The 20,449-nt window shown below is 56.3% G+C and overlaps 2 protein-coding genes across 7 annotated transcripts; one reads left to right on the forward strand and one right to left on the reverse strand.

Moving 5' to 3' along the window:
• On the forward strand, nucleotides 3,995-9,776 carry LOC102188627 (tubulin gamma-2 chain). The gene is made up of 12 exons (XM_018065138.1): nucleotides 3,995-4,043; nucleotides 4,354-4,466; nucleotides 4,666-4,833; nucleotides 5,135-5,203; nucleotides 5,720-5,799; nucleotides 6,206-6,332; nucleotides 7,185-7,271; nucleotides 7,370-7,519; nucleotides 7,872-8,024; nucleotides 8,108-8,269; nucleotides 8,389-8,612; nucleotides 9,026-9,776. The coding sequence occupies exons 1-11, from the start codon at nucleotides 3,995-3,997 to the stop codon at nucleotides 8,584-8,586; spliced, it is 1,356 nt and encodes a 451-aa protein (XP_017920627.1). The 3' UTR covers nucleotides 8,587-8,612; nucleotides 9,026-9,776.
• On the reverse strand, nucleotides 9,708-18,605 carry PLEKHH3 (pleckstrin homology, MyTH4 and FERM domain containing H3). 6 transcript variants are annotated; one of them, XR_001919754.1, is made up of 13 exons: nucleotides 17,903-18,605; nucleotides 15,891-15,946; nucleotides 15,453-15,532; nucleotides 15,163-15,354; nucleotides 14,915-15,072; nucleotides 14,681-14,801; nucleotides 13,353-13,659; nucleotides 12,546-12,753; nucleotides 12,177-12,313; nucleotides 11,762-11,894; nucleotides 11,135-11,568; nucleotides 10,628-10,819; nucleotides 9,708-10,090 (listed from the first exon to the last, which is right to left on the reverse strand). XR_001919754.1 is itself a non-coding variant. In XM_018065133.1 (13 exons), the coding sequence occupies exons 1-13, from the start codon at nucleotides 18,062-18,064 to the stop codon at nucleotides 9,917-9,919; spliced, it is 2,379 nt and encodes a 792-aa protein (XP_017920622.1). In that variant the 5' UTR covers nucleotides 18,065-18,605; the 3' UTR covers nucleotides 9,708-9,916. The 6 variants fall into 6 exon arrangements, 4 of the variants coding, with proteins under 4 accessions (XP_017920622.1, XP_017920621.1, XP_017920619.1 ...); XM_018065133.1 differs by having other exon boundaries at nucleotides 11,110-11,568; XM_018065132.1 differs by having other exon boundaries at nucleotides 11,110-11,568; nucleotides 12,186-12,313; nucleotides 14,915-15,354.

The raw sequence follows: 20,449 nt of genomic DNA on the forward strand, positions 1-20,449 counted from the left end.
CTTTGTTGCACCATGCAGAATCTTTAATCTTCGTTGAAGCATGCCGAATCATTCAGTTTTGGAATCTTTTTAGTTGTGGCGTGTGAACTCTAGTTCCCTGACCAGGGATCGAACTCAGGCCCCTGCATTGGGAGTGAGGAGTCTTAGCCACTCAACCACCAGGGAAGTTCTCAAAATAATGTCTTACTGGGAATTCCCTGGGGGTTCAGTGGTTAAGACTCCATGCTTCCACTGCTGAGGGTAAGGGTTCAATCTCTGGTGGGGGAACTAAGATCTGGCAAGGCACAAGATGCAGCCACAAAACAAATTAAAGTTTTATTCAATCTGGAATGTTCAGTAAAGGCTTAGGACATTTAACAAACTTGTTAGTTGACAAATGCTACGTGTATTATCAGATGCAAATCAAAGCCTCAGACAAAGGAATGCCAAATCCCACTACCTGAATCAGAGATCATAGAGCCAAACAAATTAAACTCAATACTCAATAATCAAGCTGTGGGTAGTGACCTCCAGGTCCTATGAGATAGACCATGAACCTGGGCCTTCTGTTCAACCTCAACAGAATTCTGCTCTGAAACTGAATCTGTAGGATCATCACAAAGTAATTAGGTTTTAAGTTTTTTCACATTTATTTAAAACAATCATTTAGTTTTTACCCCAAATAAGATCTTTCATCTCTAGCAGCAAACTATATTTCAATTCCAATTGCATCTTGTGATATAACAGCAGCTAATATTTGCTGAGTGTTGACTATGAGTCAGGCACTGTGCTAAGTGCTCATGCATCATCTCATTTAACCCCAACAGACAGGTCAGTTCTCAGCAGAAATGGAAAGCACACCCTGCTAATAACTGGGAGGATTTATGTTCAGCTCAACTAATGTACACAAGCACCTCAGTTTCCAACCCATTTCTGCAGAGGAGGAGGAGCCTCAAGCTTGTCAGAGATGGCTCTCAGAGAAAACTTACACTGCAACTTCTCCAACTCAGAGAAATTCACACGTTCTAACCTGTTTGCCTATAAACTGAGATTTCAAGGAAGTTTCCCTGCTTCTGGGAGAAGGAGGAGCAAGGCACTATTGTTAATTAAGAAAAGGCTGAAATTAAATTCCCACGTTTCACAAGTGTTCCTAAAGGGCTTACAGCTTATTATTTTAAAGGAAGCAAACAGCCATTCCAGGCTCAAAAGGAGGGGAGGCCTGGCAAGTTTACTCTCACGTCTGAAGCCTTGCCCTTCACCTGGGCAAATTCTGAGAACGGCCTGGCAAAGCCTCTGAAGACAGGCAGCCCTAAGGAGCTGTTTCGTCGGGGGAGGGGAGATTCAAGGCTAACGGAGGCGCTCAGACCCCACCTTCAAACTTCAAAGGAAGCAGCCAGATCCTCCCAGAACAGGCCGGCCGGCCTGCGTGCGGATACTCTGGGAGGGCGCTCGAACTCTTCCGACGGCAGGGCGGGAGCTGGAGGGAGCTGGCGGGCAGGCCCGGTAGGGTTAGGGGAGGGAAACTGAGCCCGGGAGAGGACAGGCGTGGGGCCAGCCAGCGCCTTCTAGAGAAGCCCAGATTCTTGGCGGCCGGGGCTGGAAGGCGGCCGAGTTCTCCTTTAAAAAAAAAAAAAGAGAGAGAAAAACAAGACCTAAAAAAAAAAAAAAAAAAATCCTCGTCTGAGCATGACTCTTGGCCGCGGTGCTCTCACCAGCGTCTCTGCAGCGGCTCCCAGAAAAAGCTCGCCAGACGGGGACAGAACCACAGCCCAATCGAACGGAAGAGCGGCCAGAAGCCAGCACACGTCGGAGCCAGGGCTTGGAATGTTGGGGGCGGGGGAGAGGCCGAACTGCACCGACTCTACAATAATTGGTTCGGAGACAATTGGCCATCCAGATGGAAAAGATAAAGTAGATCCCTATCTTACAGCAGGCCTCCAAATAAGTTCCAGATGCACTAAAGACCTGCAAGAAACAAGCAAAACTATTGGTCTTTGGGACGAAAACAGCTGAGGACAGCTTTAAAATAGTGGGAGAAGAGGCAGGTCCTTTAAGAAGGAATAAAACGTGCAAATCGTAACTGAAGAGATGGGTAACTTTGTCTACATTAAAATGAAAATCGTCTCTGAGGCAAAAGACATCATATACAAAGGGTAAAGACAAGCCATAGGCCCATAATATTTGCAATCCATAAAACCAAGAAAAAATTCGTAGACTATCTTGAATTAAGAGAAACAGCCCAATAGGAAAAAAAAAAAAAAAAGGTGGGGGGCAAAGGAAATGAACAGGCAATTCCCGGGGTCAGTAACAAGAGAAAATTGAATCAGCTTTGATTGTGATCCTAACTGGAAGTTACAGCTTTGAGTTACCTAGAGCTGACAAAAATGAAGATCTGATAACCCAAGTGTGGAACTGAGTATAGGGAAATGAAAATGCTATTGCTGGTTAAAAGTACAAGTTGGTACAACCATCTAGGAAAAAATATGCCAAACCTGGTAAAGTTGAAGCTGCACAAGCTCTTGGTAAAGATATTTTTCTTCAGGTTCACAAGTGGATAACTCCTGTAGGCATTTTAACACCAAATAAGTGGAAACAATCAAATCACCCCTGTGTGGAAATAGAATAAACTGTTTTTATCCATCCAATTAAATACTATGAAACAGTTAAAAGGAACAAAATGAATCTACATGTATCAACATAGCTAAATCACTAAAGCTAAAGTAGGGTGAAAATAGCAAGATACAAAAGGATATTACACTCATACCATTTATGTAAAATTTCAAAATAAAAAATATATAGTAAAAAATCAAAATCATGCTTGTATGTTTAAAACTTTTTAAATTTTAAAATAAAATAGAAACTATAATGAGATATCACCTCACATTCATTTAGATGGCCTTTTTGTTTTTTTTTTTTTTAAGTAACAAGTGTTGATAAAGATGTGGAGAAACTGGAACTCATGTGCATTGCTGTGGGAATGTGAAATGGTGCAGCCACTGTGAGAAATAGTATGGCAAGTCCTCAAATAAAGGAAACACAATCCTGCCATGATCCAGCAATTCTGATTCTGGGCATATACCCAGCAGAATTGAAAGTAGGCACTCAAACAAGATATTCTACACCCATGTTCATTAACAGCATTAAGTAGAAGCACGCCAATGTACATTGACAGGTGGACTGATAAAACACAAAACGTGGTATATGCATACCATGGAATATTATATAGCCTAAACAAGGAATAAAAGTATGATACATGCTGTAACATGGAGTAACCTTGATAACATTACCTAAGTGAAACAAGCCAGACACAAAAGGACAAATACTGTGTTATCCCACTTGTATGAGGCACTTAGTCAAATTCACTGAGACAGAAAGCAGAATGGTGATAAGGGCGAGGTTACTGTTCTACAGGTAACAGCTTGGGAAGGTGCCAAAGTTCTGTAGGTGACTGCTGGAGACCGTTACAGAACAATGTACATGTACTTAACCTCACAAAATTGTAATTTAAAATGGTTAAAATGGTAAATTTTGTTGGATACATATAATTTAAAAATAGAAATTTAAAAGACGAAAATTGGCTTGTATTCAGCCCCTCTACCTATCAGAGCAGGCAGAGCCGCTCACCTACCTATAAGGCAGAGCGCCGGTGATTCCAGACACCTGGACGTCCCCTCCCTCACTTCCCTTCCCCCACACTCGGTCACTCCCCGCTGCCCGGCGCGTCTCACTGCGCAGGCGCAGAGCTGGGGCGGGTGGGCAGGAGGGGGCGTGGCCTCACTCCGCGCCTGCGGAATTCCAGCTGCAACTGCTGTGGGGGAAAATGATGCCCAGGTTGGGCTCCCGGGCCGCCGGCCGAGAGGAGGCCCGCACTGCACACGCGCAGACGGAGCATCCGCGTCAAAAGCAGAAGAGAGCGCGCGCTCCCCACGTCCTGCGCGCCCAGCTGCCAAGCATTCGTCCCCGCAGTGACTCCTGCCCGGCCTGGCCAGGCTGGCGCGGCCTCATCTGAAGAGCGATGCCCCGGGAGATCATCACCCTGCAGCTGGGCCAGTGCGGCAACCAGAGTGAGCGAACGAGAGCCGGGCCCAGCTAGTCTCCGGTTCTGCCCCTTCGGGTCCCACCCGAGTGCTTGGCATCCTCCAACACCACCACCCCACCCCCGCCCCGCTTCCGTTCCATAACCCCCCTGTCCTACTGCGCATGATGACACCCAGCACGAGAGACATGCCTCTAACCCTGAACTGTCACGGCGCCCAGATCCGGGCGTCTTGGGCCCACCCTGGAATGTGTGACAGTGTCTGAGCCTCACCCTGGGCTCCCGAGCCCTCTACTAGAGGGCTTTAGCAGACCCAGGCGTCTCTCCCCATCCCCCAGTTGGGTTCGAGTTCTGGAAACAGCTGTGCGCCGAGCATGGTATCAGCCCCGAGGGCATCGTGGAGGAGTTCGCCACCGAGGGCACTGATCGCAAGGACGTCTTTTTCTACCAGGTGCCCCCAGCGACTTAGCCAGGGTTGGCAATGGCCCACAAGGCCTGAAAGGAAGGGCTTGGGTACTGGGAAACCCACTGGGCAGAGGAGCCAGGGCGGCTGGTTTGAAGGAGGAGGGCAGGCAGGAGCCAGAGTTGGGAGGACTGGAGGACTGGGCAGGCCCGAGCTGATTGGGCCCCTTCTGGACTCCTCTTGACAGGCCGACGATGAGCACTACATCCCGAGGGCAGTGCTGCTGGACCTGGAGCCCAGGGTGATCCACTCCATCCTCAACTCCCCCTATGCCAAACTCTACAACCCAGAGAACATCTACCTGTCAGAGCATGGAGGAGGAGCTGGCAACAACTGGGCCAGTGGATTCTCCCAGGTATCCAGGTGGCCATCCTGGAGATTCTTGATGTTCCCTTCCTGGGGTAAGGCAAGCACAAGCAGTCTGGTGATTAGACCATACTGACAGTGAGAGACAGGGGACTACCCTGATAAGAGGGACAGACATAGAAAAGTTTATGCAAAGTAGCATTTCTGGGGTGAGGGCCACAGTCGGGGCTCTGCTTGAGGTGTCAGCAGTGTCCCAAGGTAGAGTTACTGGTGCTGAAAGGAGATGCTCTCCAGAAACGTCATCCTCACGTCTCTATAGGTGTCTCCTCCCTCCTCATCTCTCTATACAGGGTGAGAAAATCCATGAAGATATCTTTGACATCATAGACCGAGAAGCAGATGGAAGTGACAGCCTAGAGGTGAGGTTCTGCCCCTTTAGGGGAGAGGAGGGAGGAAGCTGAGAAGTGCTGGGGAAAGTCAGGAGGTTGCCTCCCTGGTGGCTCAGATGATAAGGAATCAGCCTGCAATGCAGGAGACCCAGGTTCAAATCCCTGGGTCGTGAAGATCCCCTGGAGAAAGGAATGGCAACCCACTCCATTATTGTTGCCTGGAGAATTCCATGGACAAAGGAGCCTGATGGGCTACTGTCCATGGGGTCACAAAGAGCCTGATCAGATGTGTGATGGGGGCAATTTAATTCATAACTCTTAACTTGAGTATCAGATGTGAGACGGTGAAGTAAATAAGGTTCAGTTTGTGTCCTCAAGAAGATCCTAATCTGGATGGCATCAGCTCCTTCCTTCTCAAGGAGCCTCACACTGGATGGATATAGAAGAAACCCTGAGACTTGAGAGGGTTGGGAGTGGGACATGAGACAAGCCTGAAGCCTCTCCCCCAGATCCCTGGAGACTGCTTCTCCATTCCTTCCCCTGCAGGGCTTTGTGCTGTGTCATTCCATCGCTGGGGGGACCGGTTCTGGCCTGGGCTCTTACCTCTTGGAGCGATTGAATGACAGGTAAGCCTGTGTTTGGGAAGAGAGCATTAGCTCTGTTTCCCTGGGTAATGTCTTTTCTTTTGTCACTTTTTTCTTTTGGCTGAAAGCCCTATTACTACTGCCCTTGAGTTACAAGTAGGAACAGAGCCTGGCCTCCCAGGGAACATCTTGGAAGCAATAACTCCCAGGAAGCAGAGGGTCTGCATAGAGGACCTAGGAGGGAGGGAGGTTTGATGCTTCAGGTTTATCTTTTTTGGCTTCTGGGCTCTAAAGACTCCATTCTGCCCTCACTCCTTTTGTATAAGACCTTGGTGGCACTTGGAAAGGAACGGCCCCTGTTATTCCTGGAGAAGACAAAGAGGGGCAGTGATGAGAGTCCTTCCAAGTCACTCTGCTACCTGCCCATTTCCCTCTTCCTCACCCCCAGGTACCCCAAGAAGCTGGTACAGACATACTCAGTGTTTCCCAACCAGGACGAGATGAGCGATGTGGTGGTCCAGCCCTACAACTCACTGCTCACACTCAAGAGGCTGACCCAGAACGCTGACTGTGTGGTGAGCATGGGAGGAGGAAGTGGGGCCTTTGGCCTACCTCCCCAAACCAGTGAGACACCTACACTCTGCCCTTCCCAAGCCCTTGCCCAGAGAACAGACAACCAACGAAGCCATACTTGGTGGCCCAAAGTATGAAATAAGAACCTGACCCCAAGCTTCTCATAGTTCCTTTAGGTAGCAGGACTCTCAACAAAGTAACACCCCCCTCCCACATGTCTCCACTTAGCCTATTTAATACCTACTCATGTTTCCATTCTCAGCCTAATGGTTACTTTCTTAGCAAAACCTTCCCTTACCACCCAGACAAGGTCAAATTCCTCTGTGCTTATTTCAGGCATAACTATACTTTTCTGTTGTTTTATATTCAATGCCAGGCTCCCTTCTCTAGACCAGGGGTCCCCAACCTCTGGGATCTAATGCCTAATGATCTGAGGTGAAGCTGATGTAATAATAACAGAAATAAAGTGCACAATAAATGTAATGCACTTGAATCATCCTGAAACCCCACTCCTAACCTGGTCCAAGGAAAAATTGTCTTCCACGAAACTGGTAAAGTTGGGCACCACAGCTCTAGACTATAGACCTGGTGAGGGGGAAGACCATGCCTGCTTTACTGTCTATGGTTTCTCCAGAGCCAGGTACCATGCATGGCACATGTTGGACAGTCAAATATTTCTCTAATGCACTGGATGGTAGAAAAGTGTCTCCTGATTCCCCAGAGACAGTACTTGCCCTTTAAATTAACACACCTACTTCCTAGTTTTGGAGTTTAGAGGAAGACTAAGCTAATAACTTATTTCTCTGCCCCCTTTCTCCTCAAAAAGGTGCTGTGACCCTCTTCTGTCCCCCCAGGTGGTGCTGGACAACACAGCCCTGAACCGGATTGCCACAGACCGCCTGCACATCCAGAATCCCTCATTCTCCCAGATCAACCAGCTGGTGAGCCCCCCCGCTCCTGGACTCCCTGTTTCCCGAAGCACCATCTAGGGAAGGGAGGCCCCCAGGACAAGGCCCATGACCCAACATGCTGTCCCCAGGTGTCCACCATCATGTCAGCCAGCACCACCACCCTGCGCTACCCCGGCTACATGAACAACGACCTCATCGGCCTCATCGCCTCGCTCATTCCCACGCCACGGCTCCACTTCCTCATGACTGGTTACACCCCCCTCACCACGGACCAGTCGGTAAGAGCAGCCCTCAGGCCCAGCAGGCCCTGACCAGCCTTTCCCTTCTCTCTGCTGCACCCAGAGGCCCTGCTTCCTGGCTGACTTGCTCTCCTCTCCCGCTGCCTGTGGCGCCCTGCAGGGCCCGGGCTATATGGAGTCTGCTGATGCTCCTGCACAAGGGCATGAGTTAGCAGAGCTCGGGGGGACTGAGATCGCTGATGCCTCAGTGAGGACCTGAGTCTAAGGACACTCCCCAGAGACCAGGGTCCCCTGCGTCTGATGGGGCCGTGCATCACCTCATGCTCTCTGTCCATGCGTCTCTCTCCTCGGCCCTGAGTGCCGGGCTGCCCTGTGGCTACTCTCCCCCCAGGTGGCCAGCGTGAGAAAGACCACGGTCCTGGATGTCATGAGGCGACTGCTGCAGCCCAAGAATGTGATGGTGTCCACAGGCCGGGATCGCCAGACCAACCACTGCTACATCGCCATCCTCAACATCATCCAGGGGGAGGTGGACCCCACTCAGGTAGGTGAAGCCCCTTTGTCCTACCCCCAGAGCCCATAGGGGTAGAGGAGAGGCTACCACCACCATTCCTGTGCCCACCCCAGGTGCACAAGAGCCTGCAGAGGATCCGGGAACGGAAGCTGGCCAACTTCATCCCCTGGGGCCCCGCCAGCATCCAGGTGGCCCTGTCCAGGAAGTCGCCCTACCTGCCTTCTGCCCACAGGGTCAGTGGGCTCATGATGGCCAACCACACCAGCATCTCCTCGGTGAGCCTGGCTGCCTGGTCTGCTTTGGCCCCTTTTCCACCTTCATCATTCTCCCCCAGATCCAATCCAACCCCCTGTCTCACCCTGGCTCCCATCCTGGAGATTTTTATCTTTTTCAGCTCTTTGAAAGTTCCTGCCAGCAGTACGACAAGCTGCGGAAGCGGGAGGCCTTCCTGGAGCAGTTTCGGAAGGAGGACATCTTCAAGGATAACTTTGATGAGCTGGACAGGTCCAGGGAGGTTGTACAGGAGCTGATTGATGAGTACCACGCAGCCACTCGACCAGACTACATCTCCTGGGGCACCCAGGAGCAGTGAGTCCTCCCTACTGCACCCTCTGGACAGTAAGCACAGCCCCATCATACTTGGTTCCTCTGGTCCAAAATCCCCTTACCAACAAGGTTCTAGATTCTTCTCCAACTCAAGAGTGGGCTTTGCTTCTTCCTTTTGATGCTTTCACCCTTGATACACTTATTTAGCTCTAATAAAGTAATAAAGCTTAGTTGTGAATATAGTCAGGCCTTGGTCTGTGAATAGCTGTCAGGCCTTGGTGGGTGAACACGGGGGACAATGAAAGGATCTCCGTGGTGCCTCACAGTTCCCAGGCATGTGCTGGTAGGGTAGGCTTTACCTGCTCTAGTCTTACCAGGTAGTCCCGGTCTGTGTGTCCATTGTTTCCATGAGCATCCCTGCCTAGAACCAGGCTGTTTTACTGCAGCCAGCGTTACTGATGTCTGCTGTCTCCTCTGTGCCTAAGGTCCTGCCCGAGGGTAGATCTACATTGCCCATGTTGCCCCAGCCTCCTCCACTCAGGGCAGAGGCTGTGGTGGCTGCTGAAAGAAGGCCTGCAGCATTCTGAGCAAGTCAAGAAAGCCAAGACTCTGGATTCCCAGGCCCAAGGCATTTAGATCCTCAGGAGTTAACCCAATTCAGCTTGATCTGATAAAGCAGTAACAGAGCTCAGGAGTAAAGCTGAGCCCATCCCAATCTATGCATTGTCTGTGCCAGAGCAGTTCTTGGGTCTGATCCTGCTCCAGGCTTCTTCTGTTCCAGGTCCAAAGCAGTAGGCACATTAAAGATGGTCCCAACTAAGACCCAGAAGCAGGACACCAGGGTAGGACTGGGTAGTGCCAGTCCTGGTGACTCACTGCCCTCGGGCCTCAGGGACGCCAAGAGGCCACCCCCATGCCACTCAATGGAAGAAGAATGAGTAATTGCCAGCTTCTAAAACTGCCCTCTTGCCTGCCCCACCCACCACCCTAGGGCAGCATACTGGCCACGAGGAGGTTAAATCTAGAAGGTCAAGGAGGGTGGAGCCCTGCGGTGTTCAGACTCCTCTCAGTGCTGGTAAAAGCCTGGGAGTGTGGGCGTCCCTGGGGGTGGAGCTCTGAGCTCTGGGGCTCCAACTTGTCGCACTGACAACACTCCCACAGGAAGGGTTTGTGTAAATAAGGATTTTTTTTTTTTGGCTTCTCTTCTACAAATAAATTAAGAAACAAACTAGAAAATTGTCTGCACCCATTGCAGCCCTTATGTGTGGGGTATGCCCTGTCCCTGCAGGGCCAAAAGGGTCCATGGTTCCCTGAAATCTCAGAGTAGTCCAGATCCAGGCTGGAGGCAAGAGGGAGGTCGTGACCTCTTGGCAAGCTCAGTCCTGCAGCTGCCCCAAACAGCCAGACTGTCCCTGGGGCTCGTCCAGGCCCGGGTGCTGGCTGGGAGGGGAGGTGTCTGGCAGGTCTTGGCATGGAGGAGGGCTGCTGCTGGGCCTCTCGGGGGAGGGGTTGGCCAAGTAGGCATTCACCAGCTGCACAATCTCTTCCACCTAAGAGAGGGCAGAGGTCAGAGTACAAAAGGGGTCAATGAGTTCTCCTTTGTCTCATCCTCCACCCAGGCTCCTTCCCAAGGCCTTATGTGAGCTGCCCTCCTCAACCTTTCCTTCCTCATCACCACTCTCCCTCACTCTGTGCCTATCACACTTCTGCTCCTCTATTATCCTAAGGTGAGTCTCATCTCAGGACCTTTGCACTTGCAGGTCCTTCTGCCTGAAAAGCTGTGTCCCAAGATCTCCTTTGGGTGTTGTTGAGTAGCTTTTCCTGACCATCCTACCTAATGCTCTGATCCCCTCCAGTCACTGCCTGTCTCACTACCCTTTCCTTCGTAGCATTTGTCACCGTCTTTAACAGTCTTTGATTCCTTGTTCAGTGTCTGATGGCCAGTACTAACGTAAGCTCCTTGAGTTTGTCTTTGATCACTGTGGGATCCCTAAGGTCTAGGGCTGTAGATCCATGCTCAATGTTTCATAAATGTTTCTTAACACCCTCTCCCTCCCTTCCTCCTTCTACACCCTCTTCCCACTCACCTGGGGACTCTGCAGGAGGAGCTGGCTCTCTCCCACCCTCAAGGCCAGGGTGTGGGGACCCATTAGCTGGCAGGCGGCCACACGGCCATAGCTGACGCTGTGGATGGGCTCTGTCTCACCGGGCCGCGAGAGGGACATGGCCTTGGCTCCCAGGCCCAGGCATAGCTTCTGTGGAGCGCCCCCACCAGGCTCCTGCGGATGTGGACACACAGGCAGAGTCAGGGTGGAAAGAGGGGACCCTGCTGCATTATTTTTGGTGGAGGGAGATGGCTGTGAGCAAGACGTTTCCTGGTCCCTCCCACCCCCCACATGATCCACAGCTGCAAAGAGTGAGGGCCTCAGGGACAGTGATTCCTGGGCTTTGAGATGGGCAGCTGTGCTGGGTGTAGGGAGTGCAGTGACCCACAACGGGGGCCTGTGGCTCTGGGGCAAAGGTGTGGGGCTTGGGCCACCAGAGTCCCCCTCTCCCTTCTCCCCCTCACCGTGCTCAGCTCCAGAACGTCATACCGAGCAGCGCCGAACCCTGGACACTGCGCCGCCAGAGCCAGGTAGGCAGCCATGGCCTCAGCTCGGCCCATGCCCCGTAGCCGCTTCCAGCCTCCCAGCACAGCAGCTGCCCTGCCGGCGCCACCTCCTCCCTCGCGGGCCACGCTTCCAGCCGTGCGGCCGGCCCCGCCGTGCCGGGCCCGCTCAGCCCGCCTCTTGGCCAGGCTCGGGCTCCAGATCGCCCCGGCCAGCAGGGCGGCGGAGGGGGGAGGCCTGGGCACCGGGCGGGGAGGGTCTTCACGCGGCCGGGCCGGGGTTGGTAGCAGGCGGTCCAGGCGCGGCAGGGGCGCCCGCGGGGAGAAGTCCCGGTGCAGGCTCTGCAGGCGCAGCGCCGCCAGGGCGCGCAGCGTGTCGTCGGGCGGGGGCGGCCGGCCGCGCAGCAGCAAAGCGTGAGCCTACGGGGAGGCAGCAGGGATCAGCACCGGAGCCGCGGGCACCGTCGCGAAGACACCTAGGGTGCGGAACTGTAGGTCTGGGTTGGAGCACCGCCTCCCCCGGGGTTGTCATAACGACGAAAAGCGAAGGCCCAGAAAGGGAGGGGTTCAGGCTACGGGGTCTCCCCCGGGCGTGAGTGCGGGAGAGCCTCACCTGCTCAAAGAGGAAGGGCAGTTCGTGACCGTCTGGGGACAGCCCCTCAGGGTGCAGAGGTCCGTGAAGACGCAGACACAGTCTCCAACCGGTGTCCGGCGGGTCCTCCAGCCCGGCTTCCTCCGCCGCCAAGCTGCAGCAAAAAGAAGGGAGCGATACGGCCGGGCAGCAGGGCCCCGCAGGCGGCCGCCCAGGGGAAAGAGGCGAGGCCAGATGTTTGGGGGCGGGGCCCGCCCGGGCGGAGTGGACCGCGGAGGAGAGCCTGGAAGCCCGACTGCAAACCGCCGGCAGGCAGGAATCCACCTGTGAACTTCACCGTGCCGAGGCCAGCGCTCGGTAAACGTTTACTTAGGGATGGATCGAAGCAGAGAGGCCAATGGGCTAACGGAGAGCAGGGCTGGGGCTGGACATTTACTTCTCAAACCTGGTGAGCACGTCGGCCACGAGAGTCCCCCCGGCCAGGGCTCGCTCCTGCGCCCCTCGCTGCTCGTACAGCGCGAATGTATTACGGCTCCGGGTCAAGCCCAGCCGCCCCACCAGTTCTCGAGCCACCTGGAAGGCAGGGAGCATAAAGGGAAAGTCAGGCTCAGACCGCGCAGGGGGCCTGCCAGTACTTCTGGAAGGGTCCAACTGGAGGGATCTGTCAGCTCTCTTAGTCCCGCCACACTCAGCCCTTATCCAGCTGATGACTCTCAGACTCGGGCAAACCTAGAGTCCCGACACCACGAAAGCCAGGCACGGGACGCTGGGAGGCTGAGGTCTCCGGGGTTCTCTCTGGTCTTACCTCTCCCGCCGTGGTGTGGGAGTCTATGGCCACAGGGCAGACACCAGCCCCCGGACAGTGCACGGTACACAACAACTCCTGCCGTCGGCTCAGCGCGGAAATCTCGGCCAGCGATGGCACTAGCTCCCGGCCGCGCGTCCGGCCCAGCGCTCTCCGTATGAAGCGCGCATATTCCGCCAGTTCCGAGTCCGGGAGCGCCTGCTCAGTCCTGGATTAGGGACAACTGGAGGGTTAGCGCTCCCAGGGCTTTCCTTCTCCTCCTCCCTATTGCCTTTTTAGCTCAGACTTTATTTCACCTCGCCCGATTCCCTCCCCTCCAACTCTAAGTTCCTTGAAGGCAGCACCACCAGCTGTTCTGAATCTAAACCCCACCCCACCCCACCCCGACGCTCAGTAAGGAGCTGAATTACTTTCTAAGGCCCTTGGCAGCCTATCTGCCCCCTCCCACTTCCCAAAATTTCCATGCTCCTCCTTTGGGTTGAAATCCAAACCCCAGCAGTATTCTGCCTTCCAGCCAAAAGTCCTGGCGCTGGACTGCATCAGCCCCAAGGAAAAACAGCCTTTTAATAATTCTTCTGCCCAAAGTGGGAGCCTTTTTTGTAATTCCTCCTCCCACAAGTGGGGTATGAACTTGTGATTCCCACAAAGGCACTGCGCTCCGGAGCAGCGGCCCTGACCTTGGGCAAGTCCCTTCCCTTCTCTGGGTCCAAGTTCTCCATCTGCCAAACCCTTTGGAAAGGCCTGCCATTCTTTCCCAGCTCCCTCCTCTCCCTTGCCTTGGCCTTTCCCCCACGCCTCCCCTCTCACCTCTCCAGATGCCCAAGGAGGTGTCCCCGTACGGCTCCCCCTGGCCGGAAAGTGCAGCTCATGCAAGTGAGGAGCTGCCAGTACCGCAGGGCCGCGGGGTCTTGGGTAGCTGGAGGCCCGGGGGGCCCCGCGGGGCCTGAGGTCTGCTTAGCCAGCTGCAGGAAGAGTTCGTCTCGGAGCGCGGGCAGGTCCCGGCAGGTCTGGAGCACACCCTGCATCAGGGGCCCGGGGCGCCGCGCCCCCTCCAGGGCCTGCAGCGCCAGGAACAGCCTCACGGCCTCCTCCCGCAAGGGCGCGTAGCCGGGACCTGAGGGAGGGTTGGGGGCGGAGGGACGGTTTGGAGAGGGGAAACAAAGACGGGCCCTGGGAGGAAGGCGTGAACCGCGGGAAGGTCAGAGGGAGTATAAGGGGACAGGGGTGGCAAGGAGGGGAGAGTGCGAAGGACAGGAAGAGTGAAGGGAAAGCAATGGTCCCCACAGAGCCAAATTCAACCCCTGCCTCCCAGGAATCTCCCCCTCTAGACCCACTAAGGCTAGGCTTCAAGTTAGTAACACTTGGAAAAAGTGTTAGTCGCTCAGTCGTGTAACTTTGCTTCTCCATGTAGTGACTCTGCTTCCCCATGGACTGTAGCCTGCCAGGCTCCTCTGTCCATAGAATTCTCCAGGCCAGAATACTGGAGTGGCAAGTGTTCCCTCCTCCAGGGGATCTTCCCGACCCAGGGACTGAACCCAAGTCTCCCACATTGCAGGTGGATTCTTTACCGCGTGAGCCAGCAGGGAAGCCCTAGTAACTTGGAGGGATAGACTAAAAGACACAGAGTCAAACCGTGGGTTCTGTACTTAGGTACTGAGAGTCATCACTGGGCCAGAAGACAGGCTGGACTGAGAGTCAGAAAACCAAGGCTCTTCTCCCAGCTCCCCTTATTCCTCTAGCTTGAGAACCTGGGCCTGTCATTATACCCTTTGGGGGAGAAGTGTAGCTAAATGAGGTCAGCACATTCTCCTGAGGTGGTGGCTTTTCCACCACTTGTAAAGGAAGTATGTCATGGTGTTGAGAGTATAATGAAAGAACAAGAGAGAGTGTGTAAAAGCTCGTGAAGGAACATCGGTAGTCAGAATGAGACCCAAAGAGAAGGTAGTCAGTCAAAGGGGGTCTTTACTTTCTGTGCTGGCTTCCCTCCCCCTCTACCCTGGGTATCAGTCTGCTCCGTTTCTTGTTTCATCTTCATCCTTTGAAAAATGAGGGGCTAGGGGCTAGTCCTCTGAGGACTCCTAGATCCCTATCAAGTGAGACCCCATCCCAGTGACTTGGGCCATGGCACCACTCACCTGGGGCAGTGACTCCGTAGGGCAGAGGCAGGAGTGGGGCATACAGGGCTCCACTGGTGTGCCTCAGAATCGGGTTTCTTCTGTAAATAAGGGCCACGGCTTCTGGGTCCCCACGACTCTCCTAGAGGCCAGGGAAATGATCTCAGTGATGGAGAAGGGAGCTCCCCCCGTGAGCCCGGAAAGCTTAGGGGTCCATCACCCTCCTCTTTCTCCATGGAGTTCTCTCTCTCGCACCTGAATGTCCCTGAGCAGCAGCTGGGTGGGGGTCTCCAGAGGCGCCTTGGAGGCAATCACCTCCCGCAGCGCCACCCCCCAGCGCTCTGCCTCCGACTGGCGAGGCGAGCAGAGCCGAACGCTGTGCTTCCGGCCACTCACGGTCACTGACCACAGACCTGGGGGAAAGAGAGGCCGTGGGGGGCGGGCAATCAGGGCTGCCTGGGGCAGCTGCCTGGGGAGGTAGGAGAATCCCCAGGAGGTCTCACCGGTCTCCTTGGGCCTGCGCTCAGGGCCTGAAACTGAGCACAGGCTGGTGAGCACTAGGCTCCCGAGCCGCCTCGCCCCCTTCCCGCTGCCGCTGAACTGGTCCAGGGAGTCCCGGGTGAGCACAAACCAGGCTCGGCGCGGGGGCAACCAGGGCCGCGCCCCTCCTCCGCGGGGCTCTCGGTACAGCCAACCTTCGGGGAGAAGGCGGGAAAGGGGATCAGCAGGATAAGACATCATCCCCTGGAGGGTTGGGATCGGGGCCTCTAGAGCGTATGAGGTGGATCCCCACCTTTCACGACGACATCTGGGTCGTCTTCAGACGGCCCCTTCTCCGGGATGAGGCTCCGCGTCTCCTCCCAGCTTTGCAGCCTGGGCAAGAGGGGAGCGAGGGTTGGGCAAGCCTGCCGGTCCTGCACCCCGCCTCCAGGAGGCTCTTCTCTAAGGGCTCCCCAGGCAGGCCACGAGGGGTGCCTACTCCCGGCTGGGCACCCCTCCCCCAGGCTGTGGGAACTGCTGGGCCATTCTGACCTCGAACCAGAAATAGCCTGGACCCCCCCCCCTTCCTCCCGCGCCCCCAGCCGGACCGCCCCCCGGGACCCTGGCCAAACCACAGCGTCCGGCGTAAGGCCTCTCCCTTATTGCACAACCGCGGGAGGGAAGGAGAGGATGGGGGTCCCAGGAACTGGCTGGGGTCTCCAGACCATGGGACTGCAGGGGCTAGGCTCACCTGTCTGAAACTGGCCCACTCCTCATAGGCTGAGTCAGCGTCACATCTAGGGGGCCCTGGGGAAACAGACAGGGCATCCCTCAGGCTCAGAACCCTCCTTGCAGGATGCCAGTGGCTTCTGCTCTGGGACAGCGCAGCTCAGGGAATTGAGGAATCGAGGCGTGGGGTGGTGACTGTGACTGACCCAGCGAGCTGAAGCCACTGGACTTGCCCCTTCCACCAGTCTCTACCCAACAGCCCAAGCTAAGAAGCCAAGACTCTCGTCTTGTCTGTGATTCAAGAGGCAATCAGGGGTTGGGGAAAAGCAGAAAAAGCACCAGGCAGAGTCAGGAGACCAGGGTTCTAATACCAGCTCAAACATCAATTCCAGTCAGAAACTCGCTGTGGAACCTGGGCAAGCCCCCCTCAAGTCTTTGGGCCTTAGCTTCCCAATCTTTGAAAAGGGAGTGGTGGATGAAGTCCTTTCTTGCTCTGGCAGACTCGAAGTCACCCCCCCTCCTCCTCATTTTCCCTTCTTTGGCTGGTGGGCGTTCAGGCTGGCAGGCAGGTGGTAGGCATGGAGGTGAATGAAGGGAAGAGGAACACTTTCAGTATAGGAGTTTCTCCAAGAGCTTCTTATCCCCTCCCACAGACACCCCTGAAACTCAGTGGTAGGTAGAGACCCTGCCCTTTCGCTGGGGCTCAGGCCAGGCTGAAGAATACTCTGCATGGAAGGTACAGTCCAGGATTTTGCCCTCCCTCCCCCATCCCACCTTTGTGCCCTGGAACTTCTACCGTAGACTGGGGTCTAAGAGAGGCTGAAAACCCATCCAGGAACCAGGTCAGGCGGGAACTGTGCCAGGGTCCCATTGCGACCAGGCAGCTAAAGCCAGGAGGCGGGGGAGGGGGACCAGGGACACCTGTCCCCAAGCTCTGGGGGGAGGGGGTGGAGGTGGAGCAGGAGGGAGGCAATGGCAGTGGTTCACAAAGCCGACCCAGCCCAGGCTGGAAGCTTGGGGACGCCTGGGTCCAATGCCTTCAGGGACCAAGAGGGGCTCTCAGCCACACCACCGTAGGGGCAGGTGCTGACCCCTCTCTTAGACCAACTACCCTAATCACAGTCCCCTGCTTCCCTCCCCCGCCCCTCTATATTTATCCGCCCTCCGCCTCCGCCAGGTGCTGGCGCCGGCCCCGGCGGGCGGCGCAGCCCGCCCCACCCGGGCACTGAGCCACTGGGCCTGCTGGGGACCCCTGAGCGGGGGATGGGAGCCTGACCCAGGCCACAGCACACGAGTCTGGCTGCCCGGAGTCTGGTGGCTGCGGTGTAGGGGCATGAGAGAGGGGACGTCAGGGCGTGATCTACATCAGTAGAGCCTCAGTTTCCCCACGGCAAGATTCGACGAAACCCCGGAGCCGAGTGTCTCTCACCATTCCCTCAGGGATTCCCGAGGAGCCTCACCAGGAAGGTCGGAGAGTTCTGTCCTGAGTGCCAGGGTAATGATGAGGGGTCCTCGGAGGGCTGTGGCGCCCAGCTCCCTCTCCATGGAGCCCCCGCCACAGACCCCAATCTAAGGATACCTGCTTCCCCTCGCCCATGTCCCTGCGGCGGGAACTCCCGCATCTGGCCCCAGCGCCCTGCGCTCGTGAACTGGGAGCGGAGCGGACCCAGGCGTCCGAGCTGCCCAGCCGGCCTCGCCACATTCCTCGGCGCTGGCGGAGGCGGAAGGAGACGGGATGGGACGCGGGCCCGGCGGGGAAGGGAGAGGCAGGGCCAGGTCGGGCCAGGCGTGACACCTCCCCTGCCTCAGGGCCCCCAGCAGGTGGACAGCGCCCAGCGTGCTGCGCGAGGCCCACAGGCAGATCCCAAGGCGGGCTGCTGCTGGAGCTCTCGGGGGCTTCGAGCCCCCAGGCAAAAACGTCTCCTGAAACCCCAGTCCACACGGCGTTTGCTGGAGTCTGGAGCAGGATTAGGCTTGACGGCCGGTTGTAGTAAGAAGGGTTGAGACAAGGCTCCAAACCCCTCAGGGACTTACCCTCCCGCCGCCCGCTGGACTCGGGGTCCGTAGCTCAAAGGTCTCCTCGTCCTCGTCTTCGTCCCCGTCCCCGCTAAGCTCGCCGTCCCCGTAGTCCCGGTGCAGAAGAGTAAAGCCTCGACGGCAGCAGAGGAGCCACCACAATCCCCCGGGGAGAGGCATCCGGGCGAGCAGCCGCGGGATGGGGGCGCGGGCAGCCGAGGCCGAGCTGCAGGGGGTCGGGGAAACTGGCGGGGCTCCGACTCAAGCAGGAGAAAGATGAGGCGGGAGGAGGAAAAGGGAGTGGGGGAGTGGGAGGAGATGGTGTCTGGCGCTGGGGTGCAGAGGGTCGCTAGCTGGAGCCTGCAGGGGGCTCGGAGTCTGGGCCCCCGGAGGGGGAGGGGGGAAGCGTCCAGGGCAGGGGGTGGGGGGGAGGGAGCAATGTCCGGAGCTGGGAAGTAGTGTCCGTTGTAGTGTCCAGCCCTGTGGGGGGCAGTGTCCGGTGCAGTGTCCGAGGTGGGCAGTTGTCCAAGCTCCAAGGAGGGTCGTGTCCGGTAGGGCGTCCGGTGGCCGGGGCCCGGGCCGCGCGCGCTGCGCTCCCTGCAGCCCGGGGACTGGCGCGCTAGGGGCGCGAGCACAGTGCCGGGACCCCGCCTCCCCAACCCCCTCCTCTTCGGGTCCCCCTCCCACTTCTTTCTCTCCTCCCTCCTTTTCAGGGCTGTGTCCAGTTTTCGTCACAGCCTCCTCTGTCCAATCCTTGTGCCTGGCGCCGGGCGCGGCCACCAATCAACCTACTAGACCGCGGCGGGTTGCATCATGTGCCCCTGGCTTGGTGACAGCGGGGAGGGGCCGGGGAATAGGGAGGGAGGGGGCAGTGTGATGTTAGCCACGCCCCCGCCTCTGAGGTCGGACGCGGACTGCTAGTGACGTCACGGAAGCCCGCCTTCATGCTCTTGTTTTAACTCTTGGCTTACCACCAACAAATTAAAAGCCCTCTTGGGCAAGAGCTTTGGAGAACAAAGTGCCCATAGGGCAAACAGGAAAGCTCCGAGTGCTGCCCTCCGACTGCTGGCTCGTCACAGGGCTCCTAAGAAAGGAAAGAGCCTTAGCTACCTGCGCCACGCACAGCCCTAGAGGTGTAGCCCTCCGCCCATGGATGGAGTCCAATTCCTCGATCTGAGTCACCTCATTGAGGTGTAGAAGCTGAGGCAGAAACTCCGGGAAAGTACAGTCCATGGCCCGAAATAAAATCTAATTTAGAGCGCACAACTCACTGAACTCCAGTTGAAAGAGTAGAGTGACGGGATTCTAGGGCATCCCGTGGTCTTCGAATGGAGTGGAGGCTTCTCTGGTGACGATCCTGCGGTTCTGGGGTAGGAAAGGGTTAACCGAGGCTCTAAGCGGACGGGGCGGGGCCAGAGGGGCGGGGCCAGAGTGACCGCGGGCGCGCGCGTGCGTTGCTGACTCAGCGGCGATTCCCGCGAGCTCTGGTGGAGGGTTCCAGGTTGACCCCCAGTGGCTTGGACCCTTTGAGGATCGGCGCCATCTCCGGGCCTTCCCTGGAGCCTGGTACCGGGAGGCCGTGCTTCTTAGTCTCAGCCCCCGGAGGCTCCGAGAAGGAAAACTAGCCCGAGCTGGGCGGGGCGGGACAGGGCAGGGACGACAGGCCAGCGCCTCCCTGGAGACATCCCCGCCACTCTCCGCCCTTCTTGCCCTGGGTCCCCAGACCCCTGGCTGCAGTAGTCAGGGCAGCTTTGCTGACCGGATGTTAAACTGCGAGAGTTGTGGCACGTGGACACCATTCTGCGTGTCTTGACTATGTCTCTAGAGGCCATCCCAGCCTTGTCCTCGCCCCAGATGAGAGAGGCCTGCCCTGAGACTTCTTCGGGATGGAAACCATATACTCTTTTCCCTGTCTGGATCCCAGGCCCTTACCTGCAGGGAAGTTCTTTCCGTTGTCTTTCCAGCAGGCTCAGTGCATTCCCTCTGACCCTGTCCCGAAGGAAGACGGAGAATGGCTTCACCCCCACCCCCACCTCACCCGTGGTAACCACTCTTTGTAAATCTGCAAATTGGAATTCTCTCCTTGGATTTTCTCCAAGGTGAAAAACTTCAACTCAACTTTTTAGATTACTTTTTTGTCCCTAAAAGAGAACCTTAGAAGGGACTCTAGAGTGGTAACTGAATCCAAAAGCACACCCAAAACGGGAATCTCCTGGCCCCGTTCCTACCCCCACACCAGGCATAGGCACACACAGTCCCGGACAGCCTCAGCCTGAGCATTCCAGAGGCCAGAAACTCGGTACTTGCTAAGGCAGCCATTACTGGATAGCACTCTAGTTGTTAGAAAGCTCTTCCTTACACTGTATCAGGAGGAACCCCCACCCCTCCTCGCCTGGCAACTTTCCCACCTTACCTCTGCTGGCAGAGGCCCGGTGAGAGTGGGTGTCAGTGTCTAAAGCTTTAGCAGGCTCAGGAGACCCCCACCCCCACCCAGGCTCTCAGCGCCTTCCTCTCAGAGCCAAGAACGGGAGAGTGGGAAGGCGGGGCGGGGGGAACCACCATTTC

This window comes from Capra hircus, chromosome 19 (genome assembly GCF_001704415.2).
Source record: "Capra hircus breed San Clemente chromosome 19, ASM170441v1, whole genome shotgun sequence".
Taxonomy (NCBI): Eukaryota; Metazoa; Chordata; class Mammalia; order Artiodactyla; family Bovidae; genus Capra; species Capra hircus.

Excerpts from the sequence above, each read along its gene's own strand:
- LOC102188627 (XM_018065138.1), top strand. The coding sequence starts at position 3,995 with ATGCCCCGGGAGATCATCACCCTGCAGCTGGGCCAGTGCGGCAACCAG. Across the intron at positions 5,204-5,719 it reads ATGGAAGTGACAGCCTAGAG|GGCTTTGTGCTGTGTCATTC; the intron begins GTGAGGTTCTGC and ends CTTCCCCTGCAG. Across the intron at positions 7,520-7,871 it reads CCCTCACCACGGACCAGTCG|GTGGCCAGCGTGAGAAAGAC; the intron begins GTAAGAGCAGCC and ends CTCTCCCCCCAG.
- PLEKHH3 (XM_018065130.1), bottom strand. The coding sequence starts at position 18,064 with ATGCCTCTCCCCGGGGGATTGTGGTGGCTCCTCTGCTGCCGTCGAGGC. Across the intron at positions 15,533-15,890 it reads AGTGGGCCAGTTTCAGACAG|GCTGCAAAGCTGGGAGGAGA; the intron begins GTGAGCCTAGCC and ends CCTCTTGCCCAG. Across the intron at positions 11,569-11,761 it reads TGCCCTTCCTCTTTGAGCAG|GCTCACGCTTTGCTGCTGCG; the intron begins GTGAGGCTCTCC and ends GCCTCCCCGTAG.